General features: G+C 37.8%; 1 protein-coding gene across 2 annotated transcripts in view; it reads left to right on the plus strand.

Annotated features, from left to right (window-relative positions):
- Nucleotides 1-18894, plus strand: part of lhx2.L (LIM homeobox 2 L homeolog) — a 36231-nt gene extending 17337 nt beyond the window's left edge. For both annotated transcript variants that reach the window (XM_018229556.2, XM_041572487.1), the window contains exons 4-5: nucleotides 14115-14320; nucleotides 16549-18894. In XM_018229556.2, coding sequence (XP_018085045.1) covers nucleotides 14115-14320; nucleotides 16549-16836 — 494 coding nt within the window. In that variant the 3' untranslated portion in view covers nucleotides 16837-18894. The remainder of the gene's footprint in view (nucleotides 1-14114; nucleotides 14321-16548) is intronic.
- Nucleotides 18895-25454: the final 6560 nt, after the last annotated feature.

Here is a 25454-nt window from a genome sequence, read left to right on the forward strand (position 1 = left end):
ATATGCAAATTAGCCAACACTAGCGTAACTTCTAACTGCTGAGCGTAATTTCGCCAGACTTAGGTACCCTGTGCCTAAGCGTTGTCCAGGCGAATTTACGCCTGGCGAAGTGTTGCGATGTGCGCGAAGCCAGCGCTGGTGAATTTGTATATGTTTCTTCTAGGGATGCACAGAATCCACTATTTTGGATTCGGCCGAACCCCCGAATCCTTTGCGAAAGATTTGGCCGAATACAAATCCTAATTTGCATACGCAAATTAGGGGTGGGAAGGGGAAAACATTGTTTACTTCTTTGTTTTGTGACAAAAAGTAGCGCAATTTCCCTCCCCGCCCCTAATATGCATATGCAAATTAGGGTTCGGATTCGGTTCAGCCTGGCAGAAGGATTCGGCCGAATCCCTTGTTTCTTCACATTGATTACATTTTGTCATCATCGACCAGTCTGAGTCGCCTTCACAAAGTAACTGATGCGACGTGACCCAAGAAAACAAATGAAGTCAAGGTGGGCTGTGCCTGCTTTTTTAAAGAAAATTCGGCCCCAAATTATTATAACAACACACCTAAAATGCTCCCCTCAGATGGGACTCAGACTGGGAACTCAGTATATGTCTATAGAGACACGTATATCTAAACAGAATGCAGATTTAACTTACTGTCTCAAAATAATAGGCCTTTGTTTCATTCAGGGGCAGCAAACCTGCAGCTCCCCAACAACTTTCACTGTTTACGCAGCAAGCAACTTAAATCTATCCGTTTTTTTTGGGGTAATTACACTACAAGGTATATTGGGCGGCAGATTGTTGGTTACCTGAGGTAAAAGTTCCTACTTCCTGCTGTATTGGTGCAAAGCATGTTGGGAGTTTTTCTGAGATTAAAAATTGTGTTTATTTTTCTTCCTTCTGTTGCAAATATTTCTGTTTCTTAGCGAAGGTGTACATTTCTTCACCTCAACATTTTAAAAGAGATTGTGAGGTTGACATGGTAAAAAACTTGGGGGCACATTTATCAAGGGTCAATAAACCCTCGAATTCGACCCTCGAATTTAAATCCTTCGAATTCAAAGGATTTAGTGCAAATCCTTCGATCAATCAAAGTAAAAAATCCTTCAAAGCGAACGATTCAAACGGTTTTAATCGATCGATCGGAGGATTTTTCTTCGATCATAAAATAGTTAGAAAAGTGCTGGGGAAGGTCCCCATAGGCTAACATTGTACCTATGTAGGTTTTAAGTGGCGAAGAATTGAAGTCGAAGTAATTTTTAAAGAGACAGTACTTCGACTATCGAATGGTCGAACAATTTTTACTTCGAATCGTTCGAATCATTCAATTTGACCCATTCGATGGTCGAAGTACCCAAAAAAAATACTTTGAAATTCGAATTTTTTATCATTCGAATTCTTCACTCGAGCTTAGTAAATGTGCCCCTAAAAGTATCTATCTATCTATACATGCACATGCACATGTATATTTGCTGTATATCCAGAAACCTGTTATTCAGAAGAGTCTAAAATACAGCAAAGCAGTTTCCAACACAATCACATTGTAACCAATAATTCTTCATTTTTAGCTGCATTGCTTTGTCTCTGTAATAATAATAATAATAATAATAACAATAATGATAGTACCTTGTACTTGATAAGGTGTGTGGTGTTACCAATTACCCTGTCTGGAAAACAGGTTCCAAGCATTCCAGATAATAGATCCAATCCTGTAACTTTTAACCTAGCGTTCTCGTAAACAGCTGATAACGAGGGTGGCTGGATTTCTGGATTTTTTTCCTGAGCAACCGATACCTAATCTATAGGCCTGAGCAATTTACATGGAAGATATACATATTTTTATGATAAAATAATACAACGTACCGGAAAGGAAAATACTTCCTAATGTGAGTGCCACTAGATTTTATTGAGCAGGGAAATAGTATGATCTTGTTTCAGGCAGAGGAATGTTACGAAGTACTACGTCTGATTCCTTGCCAAGATGGTTTTCCTGCATGCAAACATATGTATATGCAGCATGCGTTCTGTTATTTCATTTGGCTGAGGCCTACACAGCAATAAAAAATTCACACAAACACGTCCAGACGAGGTACTATCATTATTATTATTACAGAGAAAAAGCAATTAAGAATTATTGCTTACAATGTGATTGTGTTGGAAACTGCATTGCTGTATTTTAGACTCTTCTGAATAACAGGTTTCTGGATATACAACAAATATATATATGTGCGTGTGCATGTATAGATAGATAGAGAGATACATAGAGAGATAGTTTACTTTTAGTAAACATAAATAGCGATGGGCGAATCTGTCCCGTTTCGCTTCGCCGAATAATTCACGAAAACGGCGAAAACATCCGCATTGAAGTCAATATAATTTTACACGCGACCATTTGGACGCAAGTGACTATTTTGTCTAAATGCATCAAATTCAATGGCGGCCAAATAATTTTGACGTACGTGCATTTTTTTGTCTGTGAATGTTCAGCGAGGTTTCTCGAAAACATTCGCAGGCGGATGCCTATCATTAAACATAAAGCTTTTTACTGCCAATATAAAATATAAATACAGGTATAAGACCTGTTATCCAGAATGCTCGGGACTTGGGGTTTTCCAGATAACGGATCTTTCCATAATTTGGGTCTTCATGCCTTAAGTCTACTAGAAATTCATTTAAACATTAAATAAACCCAATAGGCTGGGTTTGCTTCCAATAAGGATTAATTATATCTTAGTTGGGATCAAGTACATGCAACTGTTTTATTATTACACAGAAAAGGGAAATCATTTTCAAAAATTTGGACTATTTGGATAAAATGGAGTCTATGGGAGGGAGCCATTCCGTAATTCTGAGCTTTCTGAATATTGGGTTTCCGGATAAGGGATCCTATACCTGTACATTGAAATAATGAGGCCAGGGGCGGATTGTGTAACCTTCAGTTATTTTCCCATAGAGACTGACCCCCCAGTGAGCATGCTGGAAATTCAGCCCATTCAGACAAGTGGGATAAACAAAGGCTATTATACAATGCAGGTCATTGTAATATGCGTTTGGGGATAATTCTTTAGAACAACTCTCAACCTGCAATTGGAACACAGAGTTCATGGGGGAAATCTTTTCATCTTTGTTAGTGAACAGTGGAGAGACATTCTTAGAAAAATACAAAAAATGAGCCGTCAACTCTATATACAGGTATAGGATCCCTTATCCGGAAACCCGATATCCAGAAAGCTCCGAATTACGGAATGGCTGTCTCCCATAGACACCATTTTATCCAAATAATCCAAATTTTTAAAAAGGATTTCCTTTTTCTCTGTAATAATAAAACAGTAGCTTATACTTGATCCCAACTAAGATATAATTAATCCTTATTGGAAGCAAAACCAGCCTATTGGGTTTATTTAGGGGCCCATTTACTTAGCTCGAGTGAAGGAATAGAATAAAAAAAACTTTGAATTTCAAATGTTTTTTTTGGCTACTTCGACCATCGACTACGACTTCGGCTTCGAATCGAACGATTCGAACTAAAAATTGTTCGACTATTTGACCATTCAATAGTCTCTTTAAAAAAAACTTCGACCCCCTAGTTCGCCACCTAAAACCTACCGAAGTCAATGTTAGCCTATGGGGAATGTCCCCATAGGCTTTGGAATAATTTTTAGGTCGAAGAAAAATGGTTCGATTGATGGATTAAAATCCTTCGAATCGAACAATTCGAAGGATTTAATCGTTCGATCGAACAATCTAACTATTTGCGGTAAATCCTTCGACTTCGATATTCGAAGTCGAAGGATTTACATTCAGCAGTCGAATATCGAGGGTTAATTAACCCTCGATATTCGACCATAAGTAAATTTGCCCCTTAATGTTTACATGAATTTCTTGTAGACTTAAGGTATGAAGACCCATATTAGGGAAAGATCCGTTATCCGGAAACCCCCAGGGCATTCTGGATAACAGGTCCCATACCTTTATATATATATATATATATATATAGCTAAGGTATTGTTTTATTATTATTATTATTATAGAGAAAAGCAAAATACTATTTAAAAAGGAGAATTATTTGCTTAAAATAGTATTCCCATATTAAGATAATGGATTTTTAAATAACAGATCCTATATGTGTATTACAGCATAACCCCTCTAGTTACATAACGCTGTATATTGCAAAAAAAAAAAAAAAAAAAAATGAAAAGGAATTGGCGCCTGCTTTTGCCAAAGTACTTTGCAAGTAATCAACAGATTTCATGTGTCACTATTACAATAACAAGTTTTGCTGTCCTTTGGAGACAAGTCAGTTAGTTTTGGCTGCAGCAGAAGCTAGATTTATTTTCGAAAGCAATTGATTTTTTTTTTCTCAGAGCGAGACCAAAGAATGGCTGAAAATTGAAACCAGTTTGTAAACCGCATATATTTCGTATTTCCAGATCATTTTCTTAGCCTTGCGGTTCATATCTTATAGGGGGGGGAAAACCCTCATGCGCAGTTTAACACTGACTTTATTTTATCTGAAAATTTCTAATATTTACGACAGACCACAGAGAATTTCGCCAAATGTAACAGATTATTAAAACTATAAATCTAAATCAAAGCAGCTCGGGCTAGGAACAGCAGTTAAACGTAACGTGCTTATATGGATCACAAAAATAAGATTTTTTTTTTTTTCATGTTTAATGTTCCTTAGGCTGTAGTTGAGAAGATGCAAAGGGTTAATTGTGTACAGTTAAATGGACCAGGGCCAATTTATATGATCTCTGCAAGCCTATGCAATGCTCATACCTTCAAACTTTCATGGCTGTTTACTTGGCAGCGAATAACCCTTCGCCATTCCAATTATAGAAATACATTTTCCCCTCCCTCAAAATCCCCAAAATATCTCCCTTAATGCTGCAGAGATCAAGAGCTTGGAATCTTTCAGTTTTAGGGGCATGTTTACTAACATTGGAGATAAATATCTGGAGAAATTTCTGGAGATGTTGCCCATGGCAACCAATCAGCAATTAGATTTAAACAGCCACAGCCAAGTTAGAAAACAAAAGCAAAGATCTGATTGGTTGCTATGGGCAACATCTCCAGAAATCTCTCCAGATATTTATCTCCAATGTTAGTAAACATGCCCCTGACTATCTAACCATTTTTTCAAAAAATGTCTTTGCTATACATCCACGGTGTTCATTGAGATTTTGTTATGGGTGCCGGCTGTCTTTTTGATCATAGAGAAATAAGTTGGTTTAGCGAATCAGTGTTTCATCGATTAAACACAGAGCTCCTGAATCCTATTCAAGTGCACACTAGCAGGTCATGTAAATAGATACCTTCTCTTAAATCCTGTGAATGTTGCAAAGTTTCCATGTATGTAGAGATTCAAGATACACGATAGTGTGTACGCTGTCCTACAGTTGTACGTGTGCTTTAATGCTGTATTATGTTACATGTGCTGTATTTAGAAGGGAGGTGAAGTTCTCTCCTTGAAGCACTCTCTAGGGCTCATCCACTAACATTGGAAGAGCAATTGCCCCTATTAACCAATAAGCAAGTAGTTTTATTCACTCTAGTACCAGTTAAGGTGGCCATACATGGAGAGATCCACTCGTTCGGCGACAAGTAGTTTTATTCACTCTCGTACCAGTTAAGGTGGCCATACATGGAGAGATATCTCCCCGATATGCCCACCTAGAGGTGGATCCTAACAAATTGTAATGGGCGGTCGGATCGCGGGACCACATCAACAAACAGATGCAGCCGCGATCCGACGGGATTTTTAGTCCCATCCAACGAGATCGGGGAAGCCCGTCGGGGGGCCCCATACACGGGCCAATAAGCTGCCGACTCGGTCTGTCGGCAGCTTTTATCGGCCCGTGTATGGCCACCTTTAGAAAATGAAAGCAAAGATCTGATTGGTTGCTTATATGCAAGTTACCATTTATCTTAGTACATCAGACAGGAGGTTAGAAGTGTCAGTTATGACAGTGACAATAATATTAGTCTGGGATATTTATTACCCAAAGCTTTATTCACAATTTGGATCTTTAAAAACATTTAAATATGAAATAAAACCAATAGGATTGTTTTGCTACCAATATGGAGTCATGCACCATGATATAAATATAAGCTACTGCTTTATTATTATTTATTATAACAGAAAAAAAGGAAGTAATTTTTTTAAAAATAAGAATTATTTGCTTAATATGGATTATATGGGAGTAAATGGGAGTTTCGCTTCGCCGAAAAATTGGCAAAAATGCGGCGGCGTCCAAAAAACGGACGCCAGCGTCCAGTTTTTTGGACGCCTGCAAATTTTCATGGCGGTTTTGCTAATGTATTCGTCGACGGCGAATCACGGGAATTCACTGCGAATTTGCGCCTGGCGAATAAATTCGCCCATCACTTTACAGGAGATGACCTTCCTATAATTAAGAGCTTTCTACATTCTGGGCAAGAGATGACTTACTTGTACATATAGGGGCAGATTTACATAGGGTCCAATATCGAGGGTTAATTAACCCTTGATATTCGACTGCCGAAGGTAAATCCTTCGACTTCGAATATTGAAGTCGAAGGATTTACCACAATTAGTTCGATAGAATGATCGAACGAAAAATCGTTAGCTCGAACGATTAAATCCTTTGAATCGAACGATTCGAAGGATTTTAATCAATTGATCAAACGATTTTTCTACGACCAAAAAAACCTTAGAAAGTCTATGGGGACCTTCCCCATAGGCTAACATTGAGGTTCGGTAGGTTTTAGGTGGCGAAGTAGGGGGTCGAAGTTTTTTTTAAAGAGACAGTACTTCGACTATCGAATGGTCGAATATTCGAACGATTTTTAGTTCGAATCGAAGGTTGAAGTAGCCAATTCGATGGGCCCCATAATCTCAAAGTCTGCAAAATTATTAACATTATCATGTATTTATAAAGCCCCGAACATATTCTGCAGTACTGCACATTAGATGGGTGTATACATTCAGCAAATAAATTATAAACAAATACCAGCTGATATAGTAGATAAAGAGGGAACTGCTCCTTAGAGCTTGCAATCTGAACTGTATTTGTTCATATTAAATTCCTTTTATATGAAAGTATTTTTTTTAAATAGGAGCTTATTCAATAGTATCTGCTGTTTAAAAGAGGCCATATCCCAATTAACACGGGTTACGAATGTCATGTATTTAACTTTAAGCAGACAATTAAGTAGGAGAGTGAAGCTTATAAATAGACTGCATTTATGCATCTGAGTTTGAGCCATCATGCTTGAAGTAAATCTTAAAAAACTGCTTAGAAATCAAGTAGATGCAGCTGCACCAAGGCAAACAGTATGGCAGTTTTGTTCCATTTAAAAATTTAAATATGCAAATTAGGGGGAAAAAGCAGAAGAGAAATAAAACCACTGAATAGGGTATATTTATTTTAAATTGTAAAATTTAAGGTTAATGCCTTCTCATAGCAACGAGGGAGTATGCATTCGGAATTCGTACAAGGACCACTCAGTTTGACTTTGCGTCCCAAGGGTAGTAAAAACGACAGAAGGCTGTCTCCAGAAATTAAAGAAAAGGTTTTTATTTACTTCCTCAAAGGAAAGGGTTAGGGGAAATCTGAATGCGGAATTCACTGTTGCTGGATGTAGTGATGAGAGATACTGTAGATAGCTTTTAAGGGGTGGGACCATCTTTTTTCTTTTTTTTTTTTTGGAGAAGGTAATGACAAACTATTCCTGAAGGATTTTATTCTCCACCTCCTCGTCTGAAACCAAACTGCAAGGAAACAGCTACCTGTGGTTTCAAACCAAATGCTTCGGATCAACAGCAGGGCTATTGGGTATACTAGATGATTTAAAGGGGATGTAGCCACCCAAAAAGTGTTGCCTAATTAAAGAAAATCTCATTCTAAGGGGGAGGTGCATGATGAAAAACAAAACAAAAAAATTGAGATTACAATGAACTTACTTTTCCCTCTATCTAGCACATTTAAGGAAAAACTCAAGTGGGTGAACATTAGTGATGGGCGAATTTGCGCCATTTGCGAAACTGCGAAATATTTGCTAAACATCACATGTTTAATTGAAGAAGAAGTCCTAAAAATCACAGTTCCATTCATTTTTAAGGAGGTTGCAGAACAGGTTTAATCTATCTTGAAAACTTAAAATACTGATCTTATGGTTTATCACGTGAAAACATGGACGATATTTAATTCGAGGAGAAAATCTTTTCACCTAATTGGGTTACACTGACGGTTCTGTCTCTTGAAAGAAGTGTAGCAGAAGTCAGAACTACCAGGGCAGAGTAAGGAAAGGGACTCTGCTGTCAATTGCAGCTATGTTTGTAATCACTGGAAATTTGTATAGGTATGGCACCCGTTATCTCGGGACCTGGGGTTTTCCAGATAAGGAATCTTTTCATAATTTGGATCTCCATACTTTAAGGGGCAAATTCACTAAGATGCTAAGTTGCGCCAGGCGCAACTTCGCCGCACTTCGCCAGGCGTAGTTTCCCCAGCGCTCCGCAAATTCGCTAAAATCCGAAGTTGCGCACAGGGGTAGCGTAAGGTTGCAAAGTTGCTCTAGCGTTGATTCGCTATGTAAAGCGAAGTCACGCTAGCGAAGGCTAATTTGCATACGGCGCAAAATTCAAATTTCAATGGAGGAATACGTATCAGCACTACAAATGCCTAGAAAACCTTCAAATCAGCAAATAAAAATTGTATTTTGCCCTACACATGTGCCCACTGTCTAGGTAAGTTGCCATGAGTCAGGAAATGTAGGGGGGAAGGAGGGGAGCCCCAAAAAATTTTTCGATCTTTTTCAGCCTATCACCCATCATGTAGAAAACACGCCAGCGTTTTTTGGGACTTAGAAAAAAATTTGACTTTTTTTGAAACAATCCCTATCTACTCTATTGCGCTTCGCCAGGTCTGAGGTGGCGAAGGAAGTCTAGCGTAAAAGGTAGCGTTCAGTACACTGCGCAAGTTAGTGAATTTGCGTAGTTACGTCGCTAGAGAAAATTCGCCTGGCGTAAGGGTGCGAAGTAACACTAGCGAAACTACGCCAGCGTTCATTAGTGAATTAGCGCAGTAACGAAAATGCCAAACGCTAGCGAATTAACACTAGCGTTCGGTGCTTCGGCGCTTAGTGAATTTGCCCCTAAGTATGCTAAAAATCATTTAAACATGAATGGATTTTTCACACTAATAAGGATTAATTATATCTTAGTTGGGATCAAGTACAAGATTGTCCTTCATGTAACGCTAAGGTATTTTTATTCTTATTTAGTGTTATTTTGTAATCTGTACATTATATCGATCACATAAACTGCGTTCTGTTGATTTCTGAAGTTTCTCCTTTGCTATTCTCAGTGCTGATGCCATTTTTACTGCACGACTTTGCCTTAATAAAATCAAGTGGCATGAAGGCAACTATAGAACTGAATTTGATTTTAACGCATTCATGAATACTATACATAGTAATGTGGAAACTCTTTATGGATTTAGAATGTTGGTCCCAAATAAGGTAAAATGCTCTTGGCACAAACTCACAGAATTTGTGCATTATTCTATTTTATGAACAGGATCTGCCTGGTATTAACATATCACACTACAAGATCTTTTTTTTTTTTTTTGCTTGCAAAAATGTATTACAGCCCCATCTCAAATATGCAGCCTTCTGTGTCTCTACTGGTGTTACCTCTGGAGTAATGACATTGCCCCGTTTTCTTTTGCATAATGTAAGCACAATGAGCATCTTTCTCCCAGAAATTCTAATGATGCGCACATCTTACACATCCAGCGTCCTAGATTAAGAAGAACAAGGGATGGTTTGCTGTAATGCGTGTCGCAGTGAAGCTTGTCTGCTGTGAAAATACACCATGCAGCTCTCATCTTAAAGATATCTTCCCTTCATTTGGCTGAATTTGGATATAAACACACGTGCAATTAGCCATTTTACTGGCCTGCAGATATCAAGTTGAAATAAAAATGCTTTAAGTATTGCTTTTGTGACAGAGAACAGTTTCCATCCTAATCCGACATATGTTATAGAGATCAGCTGATTAAAACAAAAGGGCTAGAATTTTGGGAAAATTCTTCCTTTAAAGGTGGACAGCAGCAAACAATGTTATTTAGTTAGTCACTTGCAGAATGACATCTCTCCTGCTTTCTGATTTTTGGAATTAATTTTGTATAAAACTGATTTTAATAAAAGCACTGCTTTTATACACACACACACAGACGTGATACAACACTTTTGAACAAAAATAGAAAGCTATGCCACAGTTTTATATATACTTGTCAATTATAATTTTAGAAAATGTTTTATATGCTCAGCCGAAATGTTCTGTGCATACCATAAGCTGTATCCCCATACTGTCTGACGAATGGAGGTTCAGTCTTATTTATAAACAGTTTTTATTGTTCTCCAAACACTTCACTTTGAGTTAAGCTCCTGAAACATTTTAGGTCCCCTAATAATGGGGTCTCGGACACCATTATATGTCAAGCAGAAGTTGTAGAGAGGTCCATATATTTCAGTAGGGCAAAGTAGACAGTATTGCTGCACAAACACACAGCTTACATCTTCAGACATGGCCAAGGTTGTGTTATGATCATAATTCCGGATGTGTAGCTGATGAAGGTCCAGGTTATGAGAAGGAAATATTTTTCAGCGATGTAACCTTGTTGTTGGAACTTTGGGATGGTTTCTTCTTATTTAAACAATGTATGTTCCACAGTAAGCAGCAGGTCCTCTTAAAGGTATGACTAACAAATAGCCATTATAAATTACCTTATAGTAAGTGGCTTGGTGGAGAGCTGTTCTTCGATGATGCTGTCTGAGAGTATTCATTATTATTAAATAATTACTTTTATCCAGAGAGCTAATTTGCTTGGCTAGATCATTTCTATGTTAAAAAGTATAGGTTACAAAGTCCCCCAAAAGTCTCTGGGTCCATTGTTACCCTTCTGGCTATCAAGGTTGGTTATGCTGGAAATTGTATATTATTTGAAGGGCTACCGGATTAAAATCTCTCATTTATATGGTTTTAATTTAAACTGCATGTTCTAGTCAAGTAAAGAGATTCAATGGGTAGCTAGCTATGTTGATGAAAAAAAATCCACTTCATAGTTAAGCTAGAAAAAATATATATTTCTTTCTTTATCCATCTATTAACACTACATAACAAAATAGAATAATTAAGAAATATTCACAGTTTATGTGAAGCTGCACTGGCTTTTCATATCCTACTGCCTAATGGATAAAGATTGAGCAAAATATTTAATATGCTTGTCCTTAATTGGGAGTGCACTTTATGTTGTAAAAGTTACAGCAACAATTAGTAGCAGATGACTAATTTATTTGACTGTAAACAGGGATACTGTCATCAAAAGAAAAAAGTTATTTGAGCCTGAACACAATTTGTAGTGTTGTAAAAGAGCAATTAATGTAAATTATAATGGCTTTTCCTGCTTGCACATAGAGGGTGAATATTCCAAAAGTCATGTGATATTCCTCAACTTCCCATCAGTTAAATGGAAACTTAGTCATTCTTTATGTTTACGGCAACTTTATAGTTTTAACATAGCCATCGTGTTTAAAGAAAAAATTTCATTGTTAATAGTTGCCCCTTTGTTTCATAAGGTATTCAGTTAATTAGAAGAGCGGTTTCCCTGGCTGGAGTCCTTGTCGAGAGGAATATGGCAGCTCCCACTCCCAAATATGCAGAGAACGATTGTTCTGTGCACATAGCAAACTGTGTCTCATGCATTACTCTCAGGTCAATGGAAAATACATTCTGTGTTCTAAAAAGAATATGCACAGCGGAGCCACAGCAATTTTGTCTCACTTTTTATTTGCTCCATAAAATTCTCAGAAACACTGTAGTGTGGTCAGACTACACTTAGGGGCAGATTTATCAAGGGTCGAAGGGAAATCGAGGGAATTTTCGAAGTGAAAAAATTCGTAATTCCAAGTAATTTTTGGATACTTCGACCATCGAATAGGCTACTATGACTTTGGACTTTGATAAATGTCATTGAGCTTTAATGAATCTAGGCCTAGATTCATTAAAGCTCAATGACATTTATCAAAGTCCGAATTTATCTCAATATTATCTGAAAAAAACTCAGACCAAAGCCATACCGGTTTTTCCTCTGTATTTATCAATACACTTTGGCAAAAATTTTGTTTGCGGGAAAAAATCCAAATTTTTACGTATTTTTTGGAATTTCTACCCGACAACTCCAATTTTGTTTGGATTATTGCACGAAACTCAGCGAAGATCAAAAAATCTTTGGGACTACTTCCATTGACTTTTATGCAACCTCGACAGGTCCAAAGTGCCGGATTTTTAAAATGGAATTAAAAAAAGCGAGACACTATCATTGCACTAATTCACATATAGCTGGACAAATGGTTTCCTTTGAAACTTTTGGTCCCCAAATTTTATTGTTTTCACCCACAAGTACTGTATAAAAATGTAACAATACAAACTCTTAGGGGCAGATTTATCAAGGGTCGAATTTCAAAGTAAAAAATACTTTGAAATTCGACCATCAAATTTAAATACTTCGAATTCGAAGTTTTTTTACCGAATTTGACCGTTTTGCGGTCCACGATTCGAACTATTTCAGCGATCGATCGAACGATTTTACTTTGACTACAAAATACTTAGAAAAATGCATTAGAAGGTCCCCATAGGCTAACATAGCACTTTGGCAGGTTTAATTTGGCGAAGTATTGAAGTCAAAGTTTTTTAAAGAGACAGTACTTCGATTATCGAATATTCGAATATTCAAACTATTATACTTCGAATCGAATTTTTTTACTTCGAAAATTCCCTCGAATTCACTTCGACCCTTGATAAATCTGCCGCTTAGTGAATGGAGCCCACAGAAAAAATCCACAGATAACATTTGGTTGATCGAATTCCAAGACTGAATTTCCTAAAATAAGCTCCTGTGTTTTTCTTACTAATGATTAATTAAACTCTTGTCTTATATACTTGTATGTATCGGGTAAGAAACGCTCAATATCAAGTAACACACAGCAACCAATCAGCAGGCGGCATTCACTGGTATTCCGTTTGAAAGCAAACATTCTATTGGCTGTAATATGTTTACAGAACATCAATTACTTTATAATTTGGTATTATATTTGATTTCAAATTTTAGGATACTAAAGGGCAGCATGGGATGTTGTTTGCATATACATCCATGTTACTGAATCCTCTTGCCTTCCTTCTAGTACAGGTATGGGTTATGGGAAGCTCATTATCCAAAAAAGACCCAAATTACTGGATGGCCATCTGCCATATATGATAACATTTTGGGCTCTTAGATGATACATGTTGCCGCAGTAATAATTATGATAATTATAATTAATATGATTTTTTAATAATAATTTAATAATAATTAATAATAATTAATATGAGTTGTTGCCTGAGAACCCTGAATTTTTCGGATTATCGTATGAAACCCAGTGCAGATCATGACCTCTTCAAATTGTAACAGGGACATCTGCCATTGACTTCTACATGACAATTTTTAGCTATTTTCAGATTCGGATTTTTAGCAGTTTTGAGGTATAATAAAATAGGCCCCTAAAGGTAGAAAACGGTTTTGATTAATTTAAACAAAGTCCATTGATATAAAATTAAACTTAACCCTGCATCCAAACCAACATCATAAGAGAACAGATCAGAAGGATAACCGAATCTGCAGGGAAATCTGCAGCTGGGGCCTGTCATTATTTATTTTAAATTCTCTTTTTGCAATTTGATGTATCTACAGTGTTTTTTCCAGCATTTCTGCAGGTTAATCCTTCTCCCAAGAGAGATCGAGATTGCTGTGTAAAGTATTAAATTATTTTGTTTTGTTAAACTGCAGTGCTGAAATCTAAAACTGGTCACTTGGTTTTTCTTCTCCAGATTTGCCACAGGTGTGTTAATTGAAGCGTAGAATGATAATTAGCCTGAGCGCCGAACAGTTTCCCCTCTTATACTTGATGTTCCACCCTTAAAATGGCTGATCAGTCTGTAATTCCTCCCTTGTTGCAAGTGAAATCGGTTAGACATGATGTGCGGATTTTGTACTGTAATTAATGACATCTTTTCTGTTTTTTTGCTAGCTCTAAGCTGCAATGAAAATGATGGAGACCATATGGATAGAGACCAGCAGTACACGCCCAATCAGAAAACCAAAAGAATGAGGACCTCCTTCAAACACCATCAGCTACGAACAATGAAGTCCTACTTTGCTATCAACCACAATCCAGATGCCAAGGACTTAAAGCAGTTAGCTCAGAAGACAGGTTTAACCAAAAGGGTTTTGCAGGTATGCAACAGATTTAGGCAAGAGCTTGCTGATGTGAGTTGTAGTTCACAGTGGCCAGATGAATGAGTGACAGAGGACATTCCTAATGTTACCAAGATGTTTTGCTCATTAGTGTACGTACACTAGTAATATGTGTAAATTACAGTTTTAGGGTGAGCAGACAAAGGCAGATTCGGGGAGATTAGTCGCCCGGCGAAAAATCTCCTCTTCTTCAGGGCAAATAATCTCCCTTGCCTTCCCTCTGGCTAAAATGTAAATTGCCAGCGGGATGTTACTCGAATCGTTTTGTTTTCTGAAGTCGCCCAAAGTTTCCTTGTGTGCACTGTGTGCCCTGACCCTTAGCCGTCAACATTTTTAAGGAACTGCAGTAGATTTTTTACATTTTCATAGCTACCTTTGTGGTAGCTATGACTGCAGCGTTGTTAAAAAAAAGTAATTATTTTTAATTGCAAATTTATCATAGTATAAGGCTCATTTGCGCTCACAAATGCATTGAGCAAAGTCCAATTTCAGGCAAAAGTGCCATGTTTTTTTCTCCATAATTCATCATTTCCCATAGAACACCAAACATTGGTCGCAAGAGGGCTTGATGAAATTTGCGGCCAATGTGTCAGAATTAACGTAATTGCGCTCACACCATTGTGCTGTTGGCATAATTTCTGGTGGTTGTCCTAAGAGTAGGGATGCACCGGAATTCGTCCTTTCAGCACGATTCTGATTCGTCCGAATCCAAGTGCCTGGACAAACTGAATCCAAATCCAAAAATTTACAGGACTTTTTGTCTCACAAACATGAAATTCAAAAAATTCTTAAACATGTGATGCACACTTGGTTCGCTTTCACCTCTTTTTTTCCCCTAACCTACATATGCAAAATAGGGTTCAGATTAGTTTCGGTATTCAGCCAAATATTTCATAAAGGATTCGGCTGAATCCTAAAATAGTGTATTTGGTGCATCCCTACTTAAGAGTGATATGTGCGCCTATTTCTTTTGATGTAAGAGCTTTGGTTCTATTAAGGGAACCCCTGGTGCTACTGCCTCAATGGGTGCAACTACACTTGATTTAGAATGGGAGGCAAGAAGGATTGAGTGGCACTGACTGCAACTATATGAAAGTGCAAAGAACATATTTTGATGCAAGTACCATTAATGAATGGTGTTTTATTTGCAACTAACTACAGGTAAATTAGTAGCAGATCTAAATGAGCTTTGCATGTGTGTAAAGAGAGGCTCCACTGATAAAACTGTGTGCTCTCACTTAAGTTTCATTCAGTTCACCGGAGGGAAAGCTTATGTTTCTAGAGGAACAACTGAAAAATTAAAAAATATAAAAATATAAAAACAAGCAAAATAATTAGAATTATTAACAAATCAAATATGTTGAGTTGCTTATCCTCACTTCCAATCAGACCTTCCAAAAGTTTCTATTAAATTTCTGGTTACGTGTTGTTGAGGTATCCACTAAATCAATCAACTGCTGCACAAAACAGTATTTTTGGGTGAAAGAAAACACGTTGTAGGTTCCTTAGTTAAATGTATTCTGCTTTCTGAGTTTTGCATTTAAATGCCATATTCTGTTGCATGGTAATTGTTCAAATGTCTATTTTCATTGCCACTCATGAAGGAATTTGCAGCTAGGGTCATGTGTTTGTACCAGAAGGGTCTTTTCATGCTTAGAAGGAAACATTAGCCCAGCATCAGACAGAGTAGATGTTGTTCTCCAGTTATGTGTTGATAGACTGTGTCAAAACCATGGGAGATACTTTTCAGGGTAGTGGTCAGGTGACGTGACTACTTTTCCATAGAAGACCATTCTACTTAGAAGTAATAGACTGAGGAAAAGGACCAGCTTTTATTGCTATTTGATATTTAGAAGGACTGTGCAGAACACAGTAAATGCTGTGCTATAATTTGTGGATGGTGCAGCACTCTAGATATAGAGGTTGGGTCTTTATATGCTCTGCAGCTGAGTAACTGAGTAATATAACAATTCTTATTGCTGTCTAACTATTTCCTTCTTGAATCTTATTTAGGTCTAACAGTATGTTCTTCCAGACATCTGCTAATTTATTGTCCTAATTGATAGATCTGTAATTATTGTTTCTATTTGTAGATTTTTTTTCCCCTGTAGCCAGTCAGAGCTTTCTAAAGCATAAATATAAATTATATTTCCTAAGTCACAATAAAATGATGTACAGATTTATAATAAGATTTGCTTTTGCTCTAGGTATGGTTTCAGAATGCACGAGCCAAATTTAGACGTAATATTTTACGACAAGAGAGCAACGGAGTGGACAAAACATCTGATTCCACACTTCAAGCTGGAACTCCATCAGGGCCAGCGTCTGAAATTTCCAATGCCTCCATGAGTCCATCTAGCACCCCAACAACATTAACAGACCTGACTAACCCTACCATGCCAACTGTGACCTCTGTATTGACATCGGTGCCTGGCAGCTTGGACATACACGAGTCTCGAAGCCCCCCACAGACAACTCTGACAAATCTCTTCTGATGACTCTTTGAAAAATTTCTTTATGAAAGAAATTATTTTTAGTCAGTTTCCAAGTGTATTTTAATAGAAACTTTGTTCAATGACTTTTACATTGTTGGGGACAGTCTTGTTGAAAGCTTGTTGTACTGTTGTTGCCACGAGCTGAGGGACAGCTTGGAAGATGTATTTGCAGCACAATATTTGTGTAACTGTACAGAACCGTGGACTCAACAAAGGAAAGAACCATTAATTTAAGTTGGCTGAATCTTCTGTATTCTCAAAGACTGTTACGTGCCTTATATACTGTCCTATGAGCATACATTTTCTCTGTATATTTATGACCAGAACAAAATTGTTACAAGTCTGTTATTTTCATAATAGTCCTAAAAAAACCCAGGTTGTTGGTTTTCACATTTTTGAATGGAGCCTTTCCTCTACAACGGTAATGGAAAATTTGAGCCGTAATTGGTCAATGACAGACATAGCCTACTAAAGTTTCCACTGGTATTTTGACCCAGGATTAGTTAACGGGCTCTGCATTAGTCCAGAGGCTATAATTTATGTGATTGTGATATTTCTCTCTGTTTTTTTGTAACTATATCCCTTTAGATGAGTGCATACAGATATTTCAACCAACAGAGTGGCCCATTTTGGTCTTGACTTGGTCTCTAGTTTCATTTGTTTCAAAACCATTTAGCGCTTCTTGGGCATTTTCCCTGGGCAGATGAAGAACAAAGTATTATAATAATAATGTTGCTCCATTCATCAGAAATTCTTTCATTGGCTGATGACCAAGCAACCTTTCCATCTACCAATGATGGCGATTAGAAGCAGAGACAATACATACTAAGAAGGAACTTTCCAGGCTTTATCTTTCACTGTGAAAACCGATCAATAATTGGAGTACAGTTATATTTGCTGGCACTCTGAAATATCAAAACAAGCTACCAGTTTATTTACATTTCCAGTATTATTTCTTTAACAAAAAAATTCAAAATTGGGTCTGAAAAATTGGAATTTTTAACGTATGTGCATAAAGGTTTTTAATGGCTTGTTTTAACAGAAAACATAGTGGGGGATTAGTGGGTGGCACCAGCGACCCCTTGCTTGCTAAAGACTAAAGCACTGTAACCTTTTGATTGTCCAGATTGCATCTGATACCTTTAGAAATACATGATTGAGATAACACAGGAGTAGCTTGTATATTTTGATGTTTTGATAAAAAACAAGACAGGGATCCAAATAATGGTCTTCAATTTCTGCATATACATACCAAATTTGCACTTAAGAAATATTGTTAGTGTTGAGGAAAAAGCTGTATGCAGAAGAGAAGATTCAGAGAGGCACGTCCCCACACTCTACTAGAGAAAAATATCCTGCCTTGTGCCACATCTGCCTGAGATATTACGGCGTATGCTGCAGACCACTCTGATTTTGAGAGAGTTGCCGAAGGTATTTAGAATTTGCATCCTTTATGACTAAATGCATATTTAGTTTAGTTTTTAATTTATAACATTGATAAATTCACCCCTTTCCCAAACAACCTTTGTAAAAATGAATGGCCTTTGTGTATTTGTTTTTTTTTTTTGTAATGTTTTTGTTTGGTCTTTAAAAGGTAAAAAGCAGGTATGAAAATGATTATACTAATAAAAAGCTGCTTCTTTTTATCGGTTTTGGGCCCGTTCCATTCCTTAGAACAGGGATGTCCAATCTACCATCCTCCAATTGATCTTGAACTAAAATTCACAGATAAGGCTGGGAGTTGTGGTTTAACCAAAACTGGTTGAACTACTACAATTTCCGGCATCCTTAATATACTGGGAGTTGTGGTACAATATCAGTTGAAAGGCCACAGGTTGGATATCCTTGCTTTTGAAAATTGTGATAATTTTATTTTCCTCTTTGTAATGTTGGATAAGTTCAGAATGATTCTAAGATGTGGTTGCCGCTTTTGGATGGATAATTTTACCTCAATAATGCTTACTTTTTAAGATGAAGTATGCTTTTTTCCTTCTTGTTTAATACAGAAACATTAGTGTTCTTGATATGAAGAATAAATTTTGGCCGTGACACAAGGAACTGTTGCTTTAAAAATTGATGACTAATTGTTGTCTCTCTATGTCATTACTTCCTGCGAAGGTTAAGTAGTCATTGAGCTACAAGTGAAGATATTGAACATATGAGTTTAGGTCTAGTTCTATTCCCTGATTGTTATGGATTCTTATGACTAAATAGCTTTAGATTATTATTATTATTAGGGTAGTAACACAAGATTAAAGGCATGGTATAATTTATTATATAGTAAACTAGTATTATTACTTTAATTTAAAACTTGAATAAAAGTCCTTCAACAAATTATCTTAGTCATATCAGCATCTCTTTGCATTCCATGTAGATATAGTACAGGGGTCCCCAACCTTTTTTACCCGTGAGCCACATTCAAATGAAAAAAAAAAAGTTGGGGAGCAATACCAGCATGAAAAAGTCCATTGGGGTGCCAAATAAGGGCTGTGGTTGGTTATTTGGTAGCACCTATGTGGACTGGCAGCCTACAGGAGGCTCTACTTGGCACTATACTTAGTTTTTATGCAATTAAACTTGCTTTCAAGCTTGGAATTCAAAAATAAGCACCTGCTTTGAGGACCCTGAGAACAACATCCAAGGGTTTGGAGAGCAACATGTTGCTCACGAGCTACTGGTTGGGGATACCTGATATAGTATATATATAGTGCTCTCTTGCAGCAAACAATACTTTCCCCCAAGTGTCCAGTAAGGAATGTGATCAGTGATTGCAGCTTGAAACTCTGATGTCAACATAGAATCTTGAACTCATGTGAGATTAAGCATTCTGATATGGCTAAAGCCTAATGGGCAAATTAAAGGCTGCATTCAATGAAAGTCAATACAATTAAACTGATGACAGTTTATAATTGCAGAAAAGGTTACTGCTAGAATGTAGAGACCAGGGTGATTCTGAAATTTTTACAAATTCCCATGAAAACAAGTCACAATATTTAGCCCATTACCTTTACATAAATGAAGTTTACTCATGTAATATGTGATTCAAAAAGCTTCAGTCGGTATCTTACAATGAACTGTTTCAACACAGGCAAAATAAAACCTGTAATAAACCTTACTATTCTTTGCAATTTGACCCTGCACCCACAAAAAATGGTTTGAGTGCGGACACCAGGCATAAATATATTTTAATATTTATTTTAAAAAAGTGTCTGTACTCTATCACTGCTTTTTATTTGAGGTATGTGGTCAAAAAAACATTCAGTGTTGCAGGTAGGAGCAGCACACTCTAAATAAAAAATAAATAAATATGTATTTATATGCATATTATGATGTCACAAATTAAAGGTGTGACATGTGTAGGCTAAGGGGTAGCAAAATAGCAATCCTTTCCTTGATAAAAGATACATTGCATCTGTATCACATAATGGAGTTTCTTTACCTTTCCAATATACACAACTGGTCTCCTGAGGTGCAGTTAAAAGCATTAGTCTCTTGGTGGCCCAATTTTCTTCACCCTGCTACAGGCATGTCTGTTAGCCACAAATACAAAAATGTGGTGGTTGATGCCGGGGCCTTCAAGGAACAGTTCAGTGTAAAAATCAAAACAGTGTAAATAGGCTGTGCAAAATAAAAAAAAAATCTAATATAGTTAGTTAGCCAAAAATGTTATGTATAAAGGCTGGAGTGACTCAACTTCCTAATGTCAGCTCTCTAACTCTGAGTTAAGGTGGCCATAGACTCAAAGATCCGCTCGTTTGGCGACATCGCCAAACGAGCGGATCTTTCCCCGATATGCCACTAACGGCATGGCTATATCGGGGGTAATTCGAACATTCGGCCGTATGGCCAAACGATCGAATTACAATGCGCCAAGGGGCTCCGACGGGTCGGTCGGTTAAAAATCCAACCTTCCCGATCGATATCGTGGCCAGATATCGATCAGGAAGACCCGTTGGAAGCCCCCATACACGGGCAGATAAGCTGTCAAATTGGTCCAAACGACCGATATCGGCAGCTTTATCTGCCCGTGTATGGCCACCATTAGTCAGCGGCTTGAAGGGGGGCCACATGGGACATAACTGTTCAGTGAGTTTGCAATTGATCCTTAGAGTGCAGCTCAAATTTAAAAGCAAATGTTTATGACCCATGTGCTCCCCCCTCAGGTCACTGATTGGTTACTGCCTGGTAACCAATCAATGAAAAAAAGGAGAGCTGCAAAGCAGGAAGTAGTTTTGTGGCTATTATGTTAGACATCCAGTCTTTCCAGCCTTTATTCATTACATTTTTTGATAATTAACTATATTGAAAACATGTTTTATTTTGCACAGCCTATTTACCCTTTTTTTATTTTCCAATTCCTTTAAATATGTAAGTGAAGATTTTACAGGCTCTCTGCCAGGTTCAAACCAAAGGATTTACTTAATTAGTAGACGGCTACCAATTTCAATAAGTGTATAAAAATATCGTATACAGATTACTAAACAAGCTTCCTCATTAGAAGCCACCCATCTCCACAACAGATTATTTTCAAGCTGGGCGGCCACATCTGTGCTTCCCATACAACCGAATCGGAGCTGGCGTTGCAAAATATGCCCTGACTGATATAAATCTTAAAATAATGCTAATGCTTGGCTGCACTGAAATTCTGCATAGCTGTGACCAATACTATTATTTAACCAGACTTCCACTTGCTTTCTTCTATTCTAGGTTTTAGAAATCAGAAACGACGTCTGTTTTTTTGGACGGCGGCTCAATTTCGCCAAAAATGGACGCCGGCATCCAAAAAAAGGACGCCGGCGTCAAAAACGAGACGCCGGTGCAGTTTTTCACCATTTCGTGGAAAATTCGCAAATTTTTCGTTGAAAAGCCCCAAATTCACCCATCACTATATAAGAAGTCACCCTGTTTAAAATGTATCAGGCTCTTGCCTCAAAGTTATATATGATCATGGAACTCCTTAGTGATTTGACTTCTTGCATCCTTATATTTTAGAATAGGAGGTACACTATGCCCTATATAATAAAAGTACACAACAAATGGCTGTTCGTTTGAAGAAATTCTGTGATCACATCATTTAAAAAATATGTGTAAAGATGTGAAGCCTTGGGAAAAAGTTTTATTCGGAAAAAAAGTCAGTTTCTCTTTAAGTAGGGGCAAATTTATCAAGGTCGAATTTCGAAGTAAAAAATACTCCGAAATTCGACAATCGATTTAAAATACTTTGATTTTGAATATTGAAGTCAAAGGAGTTTTCACCGAATTTGGGCATCGAACGGTCAAAGTAAAACCGTTCGATCGAACGATTTTGCTTCGATGTTTAAAGACTTAGAAAAATGCATTAGAAGGTCCCCATAGACTAACATAGCACTTCGGCAGGTTTAATTTGGCGAACTATTAAAGTCGAAGTTTTTTTAAAGAGACTTTACTTCGATTATCGAATATTCTAACTATTTTATTTCTAATCGAATTCGAAGTAAATTCGAAGTCGTTGTATCCTATTCGATGGTCGAAGTATCCAAAAAATTACTTTGAATTTTGATTTTTTATTACTTCAAAAATTCCCTCGAATTCACTTCAACCCTTGATAAATCTGCCCCTATGTGTGGCTCATGGTATGGGAATGTATTTCTTAGTATACATGTGATTGGTTCTTTACTTAATCATGTCTTTGTTTTTGGTAAGAATTTTAGAATTCGAGCCAGTCTGCCACTAGCCATATAGCAGGATTATTTATCCTTTATAGGAAAGGCTTTATCTGAAAGGCTTTTTAACATTTATTTAATTGGTCCTTGGAGATGCCTGTGGCTTATTTAACAATAAGGGACTAGGAAGCTTAGTTGAAGCAAAGTAAACCAGATATTTAAAATGCACAAAATGAAAAACATGAATTTCTAATGCAGAGGTTCACCAATCTGAACCATAAAGTGGTGGCCCTCAGCAGAGTTTCCCAGGCTGTGGGGATCTGGTCCAGGAGGATTATGACCCAAATGTTAAATCACAAAGAGAGGACTGAAAAACACAAATTTGTGACATAATATAATGCACAAGTAATACAAGTTATATAAAACAAAAAAAGGGTATTAAAGAGGGTAAAAACATGGTGAAAATAAAAATAAACAACACTTCATAAGGTCATGTAATGACAATGGCAATAATATAAAAAATGTCATTATATTCGGATCACCTTTGTGAATATTAAGGACCAGCTGCTCCCTGCATTTGATCTTGATGATCCGCATGATAAAAAAGTAAAATAAAAATGTAATTTTAATACAATAAAAATATTGTTAATGTACTCTTGCAATGCACACAGCCACCAACGCACCCAAACGCACAAACAATGAGGAGGAAAATGATAATCCTTATTGTTCTGGTGGTTTTATCCGGCTGTCTTTGCTTTGTGGTAGCTCTGAGGAACCAAACAGTTGCTACTATATCTCCATAGAATGCAAACAGTCCCAGTGAGGATTTGCAGGAAAAACATTACCAGCAGATGGTTATTTTGAGTTGTGGGATTGAGGCGGTAGTCATGGTTTAGTATTCCAGTTCCCCGGACCAATCCTTTGCTTGTGTGTGACAAATCCCTTGAACAATAAAGACGTCTCTCAAGCATCTGATTAACCCCATGGGCAACAGAAGTCTCCAAAGCCCAAGGAGATATATGAGCCTGTAAAAAAAGTGAAACATAAAATAAAATTATATAAAATTATATAAAAAGAACTTACTCTTTCAATGGCACCATTGCAAACATTGATTTTTATTTAGTAGAAGGTATAAAGTACAGGGATTTTTTGGGACTTATGCACTCTGTGCCTTCTGCAATTGACACCTATGCTCTGGAGAAATAAGCCACATAGATCTCTGCACCTATCACTTCTGGCATGGCTTGTAAATGTGAAGCTGCAGTGGCTGAATTTCAAAGGTGGATGTTCTGCAGCAGTTAATTCAGAACTCTGAATGATAAATTGATAGTTGGGGTAATTTAGCTGATGGTTAATAGCACAAAAAAGCTCCCTTTACGATTTATTTAAAGAACCCTTCAATCTGGGGTTTGGCTGCACCTTGCTGTGGAGAGAAAATTCTGGCATGAGGTGCAAAGTGCAACTCCCTGTCACCCCCGGTGCCCTATCTTTACCACCTGCCCTCAGGGCCGGATTTAGACATCGGGCAACCCCAGGCCTGTCCAGTGTCGGACTGGGACACAGGTCCGGACTGAGAATTAAAATTAAAATGCCCTGGCATTTCAGGTACACAGAGGCCCAATCAGTCCACAAAGAGGCCCAAACAGCCCCCACCAGCCCACTAAATACTGACTTTCTATGGGACCTTATAGCAGCCTCTCTGACATTTGCCAGAACTCACAGATTGCCAGTCCGGGCCTGCTGGGACACCAGGGGCCCACCCAAAAACCTTTGACCAGGGGCCCACCAATTAATCTTAGACTAAGGGCCCACTCTTAGTACTATTTTTCTTCCTCTCCTCACTCAACCTCTATTCTCCTAGTCTAATTTCTTTACATACTATACTCTATTTTTCCATCTATTTAGCCTCCTTGTTCTCATAGAAATAGGGAATGGCCATGAAATAGGCCAAATGCTTAGCAGCACAAGGGCCCACTGACACCTGGGCCCACCGGGACTTTTCCTGGTATCCCTGTGGGCCAGTCCGACACTGGGCCGCTGCTCATTTCCACCGCCCCCCTTCCCTTGAACTGTGCAAATTTCCATCATCGGGTCCAGAGCACTGATGATTGGCAAATGGGAATCTTGAACTATCAAATCTCCTCTGTTTCCCCAGTGCTTTGGAACCAATGTGGGTGCGGCTGGTGGCATGCAGCCCCTAAAATCCTGCCTCTCTAGGCCTGGGCCTTTTTGGCTTTCCCACAAATTCAAGCCGCCTGCCCTATGGTAAGTCCTGTTGCTGTCTGTGCCCATCAGTGCTCCTGAATGACGTGCAAGTTAGTGGACATGTAGGGAGCAGCTGGGGCCACACACCTACTTGCCTTCCCCACCCACTGCTCATGAATGCAGCAATGTCAAATTCAGACAAGTTGTGTACACTGGAATGGAGCAATATTCTCTATATGCATGGTTGCTTGCATCTGGCAGCACTGAATGAGGTTGGGGGTGGTCATGGCAGTGTGTGGGCATCCCCATGCATGTCCTTTCCATATACCTCATTCAAAGAGGGTCAGCGGGTGCACTGTGGAGCACTGTACTAAGCGCCTGCTTAGGGCAAGTGTTAAGTACATAAGTTCCTTCATTTGCTGTTAAATGCACAACTGGCACAACAGCTCAGACCAGTCCAGCTCCAGAAAAATGTATTTAAAGAAAGAGTAGTAACCCCACACTGTCTGACCAGTTACATTTATTCAAAATTAAAAGTAAAAACTACCCTTAAGGTGCAAAGAATTAGTGAAAGTGCTTAGTGCTAATTATACCGTCCGTCATATAATAAATGAATTGCTAACACAAATTAATTGGTTCTAATATCCATTTTACCAATTAAACTGAACCTTTAAATTACTGATTTATATCGTGGCATGAATATATAGATGTTCATTAAATAAAGTGCGAATGCTTATACAATTAATTACCAGTTACTAAGAACCGTTTAAA

Source organism: Xenopus laevis, chromosome 8L (genome assembly GCF_017654675.1).
Source record: "Xenopus laevis strain J_2021 chromosome 8L, Xenopus_laevis_v10.1, whole genome shotgun sequence".
Lineage (NCBI taxonomy): Eukaryota > Metazoa > Chordata > Amphibia > Anura > Pipidae > Xenopus > Xenopus laevis.